The sequence below is a fragment of the Pseudopipra pipra genome, chromosome 1 (assembly GCF_036250125.1).
Source record: "Pseudopipra pipra isolate bDixPip1 chromosome 1, bDixPip1.hap1, whole genome shotgun sequence".
NCBI classification, from domain to species: Eukaryota; Metazoa; Chordata; class Aves; order Passeriformes; family Pipridae; genus Pseudopipra; species Pseudopipra pipra.
Genome location: NC_087549.1, coordinates 136,563,187 through 136,576,875, shown reverse-complemented (window position 1 = coordinate 136,576,875; position 13,689 = coordinate 136,563,187). Strand labels below are relative to the sequence as shown.

General features: G+C 36.0%; 1 protein-coding gene across 1 annotated transcript in view; it reads left to right on the top strand.

Moving 5' to 3' along the window:
* NEBL (nebulette) overlaps positions 1–13,689 on the top strand; it is a 93,777-nt gene that overhangs the window by 40,407 nt on the left and 39,681 nt on the right. The window contains 9 exon segments of the mRNA XM_064635006.1: positions 565–675; positions 2,431–2,541; positions 3,222–3,332; positions 3,567–3,609; positions 3,612–3,676; positions 4,192–4,296; positions 8,107–8,199; positions 11,391–11,483; positions 11,870–11,961. Of these exon segments, the coding sequence (XP_064491076.1) occupies positions 565–675; positions 2,431–2,541; positions 3,222–3,332; positions 3,567–3,609; positions 3,612–3,676; positions 4,192–4,296; positions 8,107–8,199; positions 11,391–11,483; positions 11,870–11,961 (824 nt within the window).

Here is a 13,689-nt window from a genome sequence, read left to right as displayed (position 1 = left end):
GCTGCAGCTGCTGAATGCTGATAGATCATATCAGTGCAGTGTCTAAAAGGCACAGGAGTGATATGGTAGGAATATTGCTTCTACATTATAATTTGTCAAGCAGTTGTTTTAGCAGGTCCTAGTGTGTTGTTCAGGGAATCCATCCTGAATGGGGTGCCATTATTGGAACAGAGGTAAAAACTGCAGCACAGCATATATTGATCTGCAGAAAGAAAATGCTACTGCAGTAAAAATGTCTGTCTGAAGACAGTCAAGGCCCCTAAACATTGTACTAGTTCTGTATAGGGAGGGCTGGTTTTCAAGAGCACAACAAAATATATGACGACTTTAAAATTTTTTCACTTTTTCAGTGTTGTACCTTTCAATTTCACAATTTCCAATTCTATTTTAACTCTGAAATCTATACTACAGCTAATTCATATTTCATAGAGATTTCAAAGAGACCCTTCAGACATTTAATAAGTGGCATTTCTTTTCAAGATCTTGCACGCAGTATTAAGTGGAGAAACCTCTTTCACTATTTTTTCTTTTTTTTTTTTTTTTTTTTTTTTTTTTAATCCTTAGAAAGAATATCGAAAAGATTTGGAAGAAGGGATGAAAGGAAAAGGAATGACAGTGTTTGAAGATACACCAGATTTGATTAGAGTGAAAAATGCTGCTCAGATACTAAATGAGGTATGTTATGGTAGTCAAGGTTATTAATGTCACAGAGGGTTCACCTTTTACATTAAACTCAATGGAGAAGATTCAATTTTTAAAAAAATTTTTACATAATCTACAATGAAATACATAAGTGTTGAAACTGAGGCTATCTCTGTTTTGCTTTAAAAATATAGTAAAGCTCTGGATAAAAATCAACTCAGGACAAATATTTCAGATTTCAGATTTTCAGGCAATTAAAAGATTAAAGGAGATTGTTAGTGGGGTCAATGAATACAGCATTTAGAACTGTGCTGTTTGGAACAAACTTGTCTGTTTAGAACAGGCTTTCTGAATGCATGAGTTCCTCAGGGTGGTCTTCCAAAGACTGTCTCTGGAAAGCAGCAGTAGGGTTGGAGGGTGTGGGAAGAGGGAAGACTAAGCTCATGCTGCACGTTATGCCTTTGGGCATTTTATATTCATTTTATACACACACGTGTGTGTGTATATATATATGTTTATTTGCACACATATACGTACTTAGCCATAAAAGCCAGAGGGGATGACATGCATAGGGCCAATCTGACCACTGTAAAGAAGTGCAGGAATATATAGCTGTAACTCCCAGGATTGTCTTTCCCTTGGTGTTTTACACAATATGAAGCTCGGAGGAAACATCTGCTGTCCCACTGCTACAGAGAGGAATTGAAGGATGATGTCTTCCCACAAGTTAACTTACACTTTTTCAAAAGACTATGGTTTGCAAAGTAAAGAGTTGTTTTATCACATTTATGTCCATATCAGAATGAGATAGAGATGGAAGACTGAAAATCTTTTTGCTTTTGTTCTTGTAAGTGATCAGACCGTTGCATCGAGTAGAAAAATATTCTCCTTCTTTTTTCTAACTAATGCACAACCTAAAAAATAATTATCAAACAAGAAAATTAAGGAAAATTTTTTAATTATATGTATTTATTTTGAAAAAAAAAAGGTTTCCACAGGCAGAGATGAACTAGAATAGAAAAAGAGTGATTACTACTGTAGTAATAGGAATAGCACTGGCTAAGAACATTTTTTTAAATAAAAAAAGGGTAATTATTGTATACAATATTTCAGTATTACATTTTAATATATTTTGCTGATGAACAAGGAATATATCCTTGCTTGTATAAGATGAAGATGAAATATTCATTTTGTTTTCAAGTTATTGGTTATTTATAATTTATGTTGTGAGGAAAAAGGAGCAATCGCAGATGAGTACTGCTACTTGCCTAATGGCTATGGTTCAGGAAAGACCTATTAAATGAATAAATTACAACTTCCTGCTCTGGAAGTTCACTGGAAGCAATTCTGTATGGTATTAAATTTCTAACATGTAGTCTTTTCATAAATAAAATATTTTCTTAAAAGAAAATGTGTTTCAATTAGGCTGGCATCAAGTACCAGCTTATTGCACTAAATTCTGCAGAGCTAAACTCCCCCTTTACTTTAGAGGATAATTGTAGCAAGCTGTATGGACTGATTTCCTCCCACCCTCTGCCACATTAAAATTTCAGTGGTAGAGATTTGTACAGTCATTGAATACCTTCTAAAAGTTTTCCTCCTGTAGTTTGTTATGGTTTTTTTTCTGGCAACAGCTTACCAAGAGTCTTGAGAGTTGTGGCCCTTAATCTGAGAGTTTTACTTGACTCTAAATCCTAAATTTCAATCTCTTTTGCAAAAAAAAAAAAAAAAATCTACCTGTAACTCTCTGGATACTGACAATATAATGTATAAGTTTTATCTTCACAGAGACAATACAAGAAAGACCTGGAAACTGAAATTAAAGGGAAGGGCATGGAAGTTGGTCCAGATACCCCTGAGATAAGACGAGCCAAGAAAGCTTCGGAAATTGCAAGCATGGTCAGTACTGTACCTGGTCCAAGCTTTCCATTTGACAGCATGCAACAAATTATTGTTGTTGAGAATTCCAGGTGGTGACCAATCTAGGCAGTAGCGATACCACAGATTTCACCAAATAGCTGATCTGTCGAAATGCATGGAGTCTGAAAGTTGCATAATCAGCATGTGAGAGAAAGTTAAGACTTCCCAGAACTGTGACTTTTCCGTCATCTTTTGCAGCTTGTTCTTGTTCCTTACGAGTTATGCCTGGCCTGGGTTGTGTTCGATTGCTGTGGGCTCTACTGCTTTTAGGTCGAAATAACTACTTATTTAGTTAGGGCCAAATGATAAAAGAAGTTAGAGAGATGCTAAAACCTCATGACCCCAGTCTTGCAAAGCATGGTAGGGGGAAGAAAATCTCATCTTACTTTTGTCTGTGATTGCAGCTGCCGAAACTGGAAAGACAGATAGATGTGAAAGGCTACATCAGAGCTGAAGTGAGCAGTGTCTTAAAAGAATTTTTTAGCCTGTCAGCAGCTACAGTGTGGGTGTCACATGGATAGATTCTACAAAACTATTACCGTTGAATCAATACTTATTTGGTGTTTTTTGAATGCTGCTCAGTGGAATTGCATAGATTAAATTGGGAAAAAAATTAAGAATTTGACTGTCAGATGTATTTCCAATGCTATTATTTTCAGAAAGAATACAAGAAAGACTTGGAGAATGAAATTAAAGGAAAGGGAATGGAAGTGAGCACGGATACCCTTGATATACAACGAGCCAAAAAAGCTTCTGAAATTGTCAGCCAGGTAAGTACACAATTAATCGCTTTAAGATTACTTTGGAAGTAAAACACAATGAGATGTTGAAAACATAAAATCTTCTTGAACATTCTTAGGCTAAAAGATGTAAGCAGTGCACAAAAAAATAATTAAAGAAATCGAAGAGGTTTTTTTTTTAAAGTCTGACCAGTACTATCAGAATAGCTTTGAAGACAGAGTGTATACAGAATTGTAGTATTAGTTATAGGGTTTTTTCTTCAGAAAGGATATAAAAAGGATCTAGAGACTGAAATTATAGGAAAAGGATGCAAGTTGGTCTATGTACTCCAAAAATACAATGGGTCAAAAGGGCTTCAGAAATAACAATCCAGGTAGACATGGTCAAAGGCTGAATGTTATAATTCTGTGTAACATTGAGTGCTTGACATACATTGCTCAAAATATTTCTTCTGTAGCTCTGTAGAGGCTTTCATACCTGTACTAAATTAATTTACATGTAGTAAAATGTCTTAACTACCTGATTCTTATTTTTATCTAGGCCTGTTATACCATGACAATTGAATTTACTTGTTTACATCTACCTGTAGTTCTTTTTACACTACCTAATGATATGTTACATATATCCTGACAGTAAAGAGAAAATATATATGAGGATATATAATATATGAGGATATATATATTATATATATGTATATTATATATTTTTAGTGTGGGGGACAGTGTTGGGTGTCCCGCACAGGCAATGGTAACAATATCATGGAGGAGAGAGGTTGAAATAAATACTGGACAGGGGTGAGGAGGCTCATCAGCAATAGGCATCTTTTGTTGAACATTTGATATCCTCAGCCCCAAAGAAAGAAATAGACATTTAAAAATTATTTTTCAGAAAATGTACAAAGATGAAGCAGAAAAGATGCTCTGTAACTATTCTACTGTCCCTGACACTCCTGAAATGGAGAGGATAAGAAATACTCAGAAAAACATCAGTTCAGTGAGTAATAGTGCTTCTCTCTTTGCTGTAACTTTTCAGATATTTTTCATTTTAAATAGACTCTCTTGTGCCACAGCATGAAATAAGGAACTTATGAATAAACGTCCTTTGCGCCATTTGCATAATTTTCCTGGCAAAAGCTGTATCACTCATTTCTTTCAGTAAAAAAAATACTCAGCTTTTCTAGGTGTGACACTATTATTTTGAATTTCTAAACTACTTATACTACCTTGCCAAGCCACAGTTATTTTTAAATGAAGATTTTTTTTTTCTTTTTCCATCAAGCCCCAGGAAGTACTTTATTTAAAAGGGAAAAAAAAATCTAAGGCTTCTTAATGTGCATATAAGATTTTTCATCTGTTTTCTATCATATGTACTGTACATCAAGATTTGGTTATAAAATTAGAACAGATTGGGTTTCATGAATATATATATCTAATGATTTTATGTTACACTGGGTATATTTTTAAATTTTATGCTAGATTTAAGTTTCAGTATATCTCTAAATATAAATTATGAGCTTACATTTCTAAAATTGCCCAGTTTGGGATGTATTACGTTCCACTTCCTTTTTGGGCCCATTAATTCTGCTGTTTGTAATTCTGCCTTTGCTTGTAATATAACAGAGAAGAGGAGTAAATCTAGCTTCCAGAACAAAAGACCAGTTAGTGGCTGCTTTTTATGACAGACTAAGTAATATTAATAAAACCAATGATTTGAGGGAAAGGAATATAGGTTACTTAAATATTTTAGTATTATGGGACACAGATGTTGTTCTTTAACTTAGAGATATCTGCAGCTTCTCCAGCTCTCAGAAGTATGAGCTCAGTTAGTTTCTCTCAGAGCTGTTTGCCTGCAGCTATCCTGTACAGCTGTGGCATCAGCAGGGGAGTAAGAGCCTGCCAGGAAAGCAGAGAAGATAACTGTTTGAGGCTTCTCTAGGTGGTGGTCACTCCTGTAATGTCTTCCTGCTCTTTTTCTTCCTTTGGATGAGGACAGCTGAAAGCTACATCTTTCACAGAATCACAGAATATGCCAAGTTGGAAGGGACCCACAAGGATCATCGAGTCCAACTCCTGGCCCTGAACAAGACCATCCCCAAGAGTCACACCATGTGCCTGAGAGTATCATCCAAACACTTCCTTAACTCTGTCAGGCTTGGTGCTCTGACCACTTCCCTGGGGAGCCTGTTCCAGTGCCTAACCATCCTCTGGGTGAAGAACCTCTTTCTAATATACTTCCCCTGACACAAGTTCAGGCCATTCCCTTGGGTTTTGTCACTGGTCACCACAGAAAAGAGATCAGTACCTGCCCCTCCTCTTCCCCTCAGAAGGAAGTTGTAAGTGTAATGAGGTCTCCCCTCAGTCTCCTCCAGGCTGAACAGACCAAATGCCCTCAGCTGATCTTCACACGGCTTCCCCTCAAGGCCCTTCACCATCTTTATTGCCCTCTTTTGGACACTCTCTAGTAGCATAATATCTGTCTTATATTGTGGTGCCCAAAACTGCACACAGTTTTCAAGGTGAGGCCACACCAGTGCAGAGCAGAATGGGACAATCCCCTCCCTCGACTGGCTGGCGATGCTTTGCCTGATACCCCCCAGGACAGGTTTGGTCCTCCTGGCTGCCAGGGCACTGCTGACTCACAGTCAGCTTTCTGTCTACCAGGAGCCCCAGGTCCGTTTCTGTGGCTGCTTTCTGATAGAAGCTCTTGACAGGCCCACTGACCCCATTTTGTTTCTTGCGATCTGCTGCCTCCTGGTTTTGAATGGTGCTCTACTGCATGGTGTGATGGTGATTGTCACCATTTCTTATATCACTGGCATCCTAACATGCTACACTGAAACTCCCTGTAACAGAGGGGATCCAAGTGAGCCTCTATGGTCTGCTTTCCTGCCTGCTCCAGCCTTTTGATGAAGTCTTCAAATAGAAGACCTTAGTGGGTCTGGCAGTGAGGACTCGCTGACAGTTGGGTACCAGGCATGTAATAACCTTTCACTACTTAAGCCTTGACAAGCTCCTGATAAATCTGAACCCCTTGCAGCCCTTTAAGGCCAGTTTGAGCCTTCAGTGCCAAGGCTGACAATTATCCTCTTTGTTAGTGTACTAGATAATATAAAATGTTTTGTCTTCGAGGTGATTTGTATTTGCTTTATTTTGTGATTGTCCATTTTCTGTTTCTGAACTGGATCCTCCAAATGTAGGAAAGCAGTTTATAGCTGTGATTGAATTACCTTTTTTTTCTCTTTCTCTATGTCTTAATCTTCCATCATTCTATGCAGTTTAGATTATAAAGGTAGTTTACTTTTTACTGAGTTAAGATATAGCTGGGAGCAGCCTTAATATAAAAAAAAATTTATGACAATAGTCTTCTGATTTTTGGATTTTGTCTCAAGTATTTTCCAGCCTTAAGGGACACAAAAAGTGACTAGCTCTGCAGGTAAGATCATTGCTGCTTTTAGCTCACTAGCTCATTTGGCAGATGATTTACAGCAGGATATTTACTTCCCAGTCATCTCTTTCATAGAAAAATTCCTGTCTCCAACATATTTTGCCAATCCCTACTTGGTAGAAAAGTTCAGTCCATGACATAAATCTTTCTACCTGACATGTTGTTGCAGAAGAACTTTCATGTTCTTACTCATAAACTGTCTCTGTTGTCACATGGTAAAAAAAATTCTAAATTGTTAAAGTTTTTCTGAATATTTAAAAATTAGTTGTGGACATTCACTCTCCTCCAGAATATTTGGCAGTAGTATTCACCCTAGGTTACAGAGAACTTCCACAAAGTAGGAGAAATGAATCAAGAATGATGTTTTTATTGTTTGAAGTTTATTGATAGGAAAAGTTAAATAAATCTTGGTTTAAGAAAAGTAGAAATACTAAATGGCAGAGATTTATTTTATGAACTCCAGGATCAGACTTGTTTTTTACACTACCAGCCTGGAAACACTTACTGGAATGGCAACAGCTGTGACACCAAATACTGAAATTCAAGTAAAACTTCTTTAGGAGTTTTGCAGCATGAACTGGTGCTCCATGGTTATTTAAACTATAGCCACACTTGGAATCTGTGGAGGAGTTATTTACTGTCTCTTTCAGTAACTTTGAATGATTGATTTTACTGATGCAGTTTGTGTTTTATCCTTTGCTGAAACAATTGAAATAAACAACATGTGTATCTGAAATATAGAGGAGAATTATATGAACAGCATGTGCATCTTTTCAGAAGGGAGCTTTGTTTTTAGATGCAGTCCTCAGCTTTCTGACTTGAACCCACAAGTCAAAAATTATGTGACTTGGATTGTAGCTCTGGTTGTTTTGGTTATTTTATCATGAATATGACAACATTTTCTAGTTTGTGAAATTAGAAATAATAGTAATATCTGTTCACTTCTCACAGTATTTTAACATCTGACGATTAAAAATCCAAAATCAAATCTTGCATGTATATGCACGTTCAATTGAAATTAATGAAATTATTCAAGAAAAAAGTTACATTTGTAAAAGTTTATAGATTATGATAAAAAATTTAATATTATTTCCAAGTTTAAAACTGTCATTACAAATACTTAAAAATGCTGAGGTCAGTCTAAGGATGAGAATATATTATCTGGGTTACAGTTGAAAACAATGTTATCGTAGTTATTGATAATTGGTATGATTTATGAAAAATTAAAGTATTTGCTTTGCCAGCAAGATTTATAGTCAGACCAATTTGGAACTTGGAAAATTGCCCAACCCTTTTATGAGAACTTGTACTTGCATTGCTAACAGTCTTATAATTACTTTTTCTTTTGGGAAAATGAAGGTATTTTATAAGAAGGAAGTAGGAGCTGGCACAGCTGTAAAAGAGACTCCAGAGATTGAAAGAGTAAAGAAAAATCAACAGAATATTAGTTCGGTAAGTGCTATTAACATTAATTATTCTTATGTATGTAAATGGTGGACAATTTTTTTTTTCATCTTGTTTACTAAAAATTCTACATTTTTGTATTATGCATCTCATTCCAATGAGAAAAATATTTTAGAGAATATAGGGTTTTGGATATAGAGCTCCATTCTAGTAGAGATAGAGCTCATCTCTAGTGTAGTTTTTCAATGTCCAAAGGTAGAGTTTCTAATTGAAGCATTATAAAAAATAGGAAAAACTTTTAACGAAATATTTGAGGAAAATGTTTTGTCTTTCAAGGGTGAGAAACAGAAGATGCATCTCCTGATATGACAGACTGAACAACAGTTGTATTTGCAATTTAGAAAAATACTATACGACAAAAGAAAATCTGTAACATTCTGGTGGAGTCTGCATGTGTCATGTAGGACTTGATACAGTTTGCATGTCAAGAAGAGGAAAATTATAGCCAAACTTGAGCTATGTGAAAAGGTGGAGAGTTTGTGCCTCTTTACATGCTGACGACAAGTTGATTTGTGGATCTGATGAGATCGGTTTTGAATTGATGTTGTTTAACTGTGGATGTCCCATGTCTTTGGCACTTTAATGAGCAACTAAAAATAAAATATAAAAATGAATTTTTTTCTTCAAGTAGAACATTCTCTTCTGATAAATAAAAACTTGGAAAAAAGCAGAAAAATGACTGCCAAGCAAGAAAACCCTTTCAACTGCATTGTTCACTTGTTTGTTTTATTTGGTGTGGACTCCTCTGGGGCCATTTTTGTATTTGTGACATGACTTTTCTGATGATTAGACTTTTTTTAAGAGTAAAGTTTGAAAGTAATATATAGATGTGACAGTAAGTTGTGTTTAAATATTAGTTGAGATCTAAATTAGGGCTTCTGGACACCAATTCTACTAGAATTTCCTTGGTTAACGAGCACTGGTAAACACTGCATATCCCACCAAACTAAGGTCAGGTAGGGAATTTCCATAAAATTTTGAAAAGCTTGTATTTTACTTGGATTTTTTCTCTGCTCCATCCATCACACTTCATCTTATCATTGTGAGTCACAGTGGAAGCTATCATGTGTCCTAAATCCTGAAGCAGTGGTTTTGGTTGGGAAGCTGTTGGTTTATGTCATTTGAGGGTGGTTTTTTAATTTTGTTTCTCTCTTTTGATTGTTTGTTTTTTGATTTCTGGTTATCACAGGCATTTATTTTGAGAGTAGTCACACACACACACACACACATGTACTTATTAGGAGTGGTGTTGCTCTGATGTTTTTCACAATACCTTTCAAAGTGAAATAAAAAATAGTGTACAGTGTTCTTGCTGTTTTAGAAGTCCTAAACAGGGGTGAAGAGGGGAAAATGAAAGGTTGATCAGTATGCTAGTGAACACACTTGAACAAACACCTACCAAGAGAAACACAAAATGCATTAGTGTTGTAGTAGTATAATGGAAGTAGCATGGCCTTTACCTTGCTAGTTCTGTGTGTAGAGTTAATGTTTTACCAAAGGTGTTTTATTACATGTAGTGTACTTGAAATTACTTAAGTCTTATATAATATTTATTAAAAGTGTATAATGCCAAATTTAAAGACAATGTGCAAGAATATTTCAAATTATATGTCAGCAAGAGGGAAATTATATTGTGCGGTAAGAGGGAAATTATATTGTGTAATTTACAGATGTCCCAAAGGAAGGGTAAATTACACCAATTTTGAATCCATTAGATTTAAACATTTTACGTATATCTTTGAATTTAGCCAGAGGAACTTAGGACAGCTTTATAACTATTTTCTGAACTAAATGAAACTATAGAATGTGAAGAAAATTTGCAGTGAAAGAAACCCCAGAACACCAAACCAAAATAACACTCACTGTACAACCAACCACACAAAAAAGTCCGTTGAATCACGTTCTGAAAGTGATCAGATTTTTCCAGATTACATATATAGGAGAGAAAGATCAGAATGGTCTGTTTTCAAATCCTAAAATACAAGGTGGTGACAGCCAAGGAGGTTGACCTCATCTCACCTGTTATGCTGGTTAGTTTGGAAGAAGCAGCCTTCTAAACAGTTGGAGTCAAGATCTCACAGAACTTTCAAAGTAATCAGCAGACCCATGGACTGTAGCTGAATCTGAACTGAAAAGCTACAAATGACTAAGGAATTTTTAAATTGTGTTTATAATGAGGGGCAGGGAGGGCTGGACACAGCACTGGGAAGAAGGCTTTCAGGAGAAGATTCTATTTTTGTTTTTGTTTGTGTGAAATCCATGAGGAAACCCCTGTGGTATGTTAGTCAACACCACAGAGCTGGGGTCTGTTTAAAACTCAAGTAATGGACATTTTGAAGCATTTTAAGGACTAGTAGCACTGCCAATTCTTAAACTTACCTAATAGTCTCTATTAAAAGATCCTTTTTTTCCAGTGCTTTAGTATTTTTGCCAGTCCTAAACTGTCTGGACTGAAATTTTCCATTCCTAGTCTGTGCTTTGGGCTGGTGTGGTTTTATTTATTTATAAATTTCAGCCAAAGCAGCTGCAGCTTCCAAGTATGAGCTTAGAGAAAAACAAGTTGTTTTGTCTGTGTTAAGAAATGAGGCACTCTCCAGAAGTACCACGTCTTGGAGAAGAAAGTTGAAAATTAAATGTTGCAAAAGCAACAATAAATATGACAGCATCTTCAAGGGCATCATCTGTCCAAACATCTATATTCTCACTTATGTGTCCGCATGTGTTTTTAGAGAACTTGAATGAGGCTTTGCAATCATCCACCCTTTTAGGAACACATTTGTGAAAATGCTGGGTTTCTGAGATGAGCTGGTAGACTCCACAGCAAGATAATAGCAAGACCAAGTTGTTGTCAAAGTGATGCGAGTCTCCAAGCAGTATATGCAGCATCCCAATTATCATGAAGAAAGCCACAATCCCATGTGATGAATATTCCTGCTGTGTTTTAGGACACCAGGCTTGTTATATGCACTCTCCTATGCATTGCATCAAACAAGATGCATTACAGACCCTAGCAGCCTGTTTCAGAAATTAAATATAACTGTTCCTTTTCAGGTCAATGGTGTTTGTAGATGTGGTCTAGCTGTGCAGTATGTGTAAGGGAGAGATTATAAACTGTTGTGTTTTAGTGCCTATCTATATCTTCTTTAAATTGCTAATATTTTGTAATATCTATTCTGCAGATTAAATATAAGGAAGAAATTCGGCATGCAACAACTATTTCTGATCCACCAGAACTAAGAAGGGTTAAGGAAAACCAGAAGAATATTAGCAATGTGTGCCCCATTTTCATTGCTTGCACACTTTTCTCTGCTCTATTAGATGTGTTTGTGTCTCAGTGAATATGTCTGTGGTGTTTGTGCTAGTTCCTCTTTGTCCACAAATTCTAATTTCCTTAATTAATGGTAAAATGATAACTTCTTAGCCTTGCACTTTGATTAACAATGAGAGTGAAGTATTTCTGTTGACCTATCACTTGCCTGTGTTTGAGATAGAACTGCAAGAGGGTGAGTACTAAGTATTGTGTGGAAAGATGTGGGCGATTATTGATGGATGGTATTTTCCATCCAAGTGCAGTGTGTTCTTTAATGATGTCTAGCACACTGTTGTATTTCTATTACTCAGAAGTCTCTGTTGTAATATATTCTGAAATGTTTGCCAGGTTCAATACAAAGAACAGCTCTGCAAAGCTACACCTGTGAGTGTCACCCCTGAGATGGAGAGAGTCAAGAGGAATCAAGAGAATGTCAGCATGGGAAGTTGCTCTTGTTTAATCCTTTGCATAATTTTTGAATGCACAGGATAAGTACAAAATTCTGCCTCTGGAAGAGGCAGAAATTCTGCCTTTTCTCTAGTTAGGGGGAAACTGATGTTTTATAATGTATTGGGATTCAAGTAATGGAATTACTTGAATTCAGGTAATGGAATTACTTGAAAACCCTCTTTTAGGAAACAACTATGAAAAGGCATTGCTTTGTTTGGGAAATGGCACATGAAGCAACACATATTTGATTAAAGAAATGGCTGCAATCCTTTGAGATCCTTGAGATGTCGTTCTCTATTTTGGATATTTACAGAAAATCTTGACCAATTTTTTTTTTTAACAATGTCTGTTTCTAGGTCTGTTTTACTTTGCTTTATAAAAAATTAGCTACAGTTGTACTCAAACTTCTGCTCTCTTACCTATCTCATTCTGGTTCTTCAGTAACCTTTCTATAAGAGTTTAGTATTTAATAGCTGACATAACCATTAGAAAGTCATATGATTTGCAGGAGCACAGAGAAGAAGGCAAGGACTTTTGGAGCGTGCTACTGCCTTCCTATATGGATGAAATTGTACCTTGTTAATGAGTCTTTGAGAGACCAGCTGTTCTCCTCACTGGGAGCTGCCATCAGCAGCGGTATTTAATGGGTCTACAAATAGCTACAGTGTTTCCCTGGGGTGTTTTCTGCCGCATTCACCGGAATTCATTTTAAGTCACAATTCTCAAGAATTCTGTCCCTCTAAGTTAACTCTTGGATTTTTTTTTTTTATAGATCTAGCTCTTCTAAAATGTATTCTGTTCAAACAAACCTGTTTTCCCAAGTGATTTGAGCCAATCTGTATAGTTTTCCTACTTACATCATCATTTACTTTTCACCAATTTCTGTTTTATGCAAATTTCAATGGAAAGTTTAAATTATCTTCAGGTTACTGGAATAGCTTTGAATGAAGATTCTTAAATTTCTGCTACTTCTGGAAACATTAATTCTTGAATCAGTTTACCTTTAAAAATGTCAGTTTGCAAGTTTAATCCATTTGAAAGCCTACCATCATTTTTCCAAGACATTAATTTTTCAATTGGAATGTATTGATGTGAACATACCAAAACTGTGTTGTGTTGGAAGACATGTATTGCTTGAGCAATACATGCATTACTGCCACAGAGCACTGCAGAATTATGAATATAATGTATCTGCACAGTTATCCTTATCACATGAACCCAAGGGCTTATTAAAAGAAAGTGTTGTATGGAAACATTAATTTTACAAAAAACTATATGGATTGGCATAAATCTCTTGCCAGAATCTCTTACTAAAAGTTTACTACATCTGACTTCCTAGCATTTGGGCCAGGGTTAACCTTAGACTGATTGGTCCATCAATGCCACATCTTATCTTTTATCCACTTTAGATGCTGATCTGGCCTTGAGTGTGCATTTGGTTAATGCATCATTGCTACAAGTGTGTTTTGTTAAAAAGTGATAAAGGGGATATTCCTACAGTACAGTTAAATAAATGCATGGTGCAATTTATGCTGGATTCAATTGGCAGTTGTCTGATGTATTGCACTCTGCGTTTAATCACCTTTGAATACGTAGAGTATAAAATTTAGAACATAAATGGAAACCTTGTGGAGTTGCTGAGTCTTGACAAGTATACATTTGCAGTGGACCTTGCTGAAATTCAGTTTTTCGTTGCTCTGCTTGACTTTACTTCATTA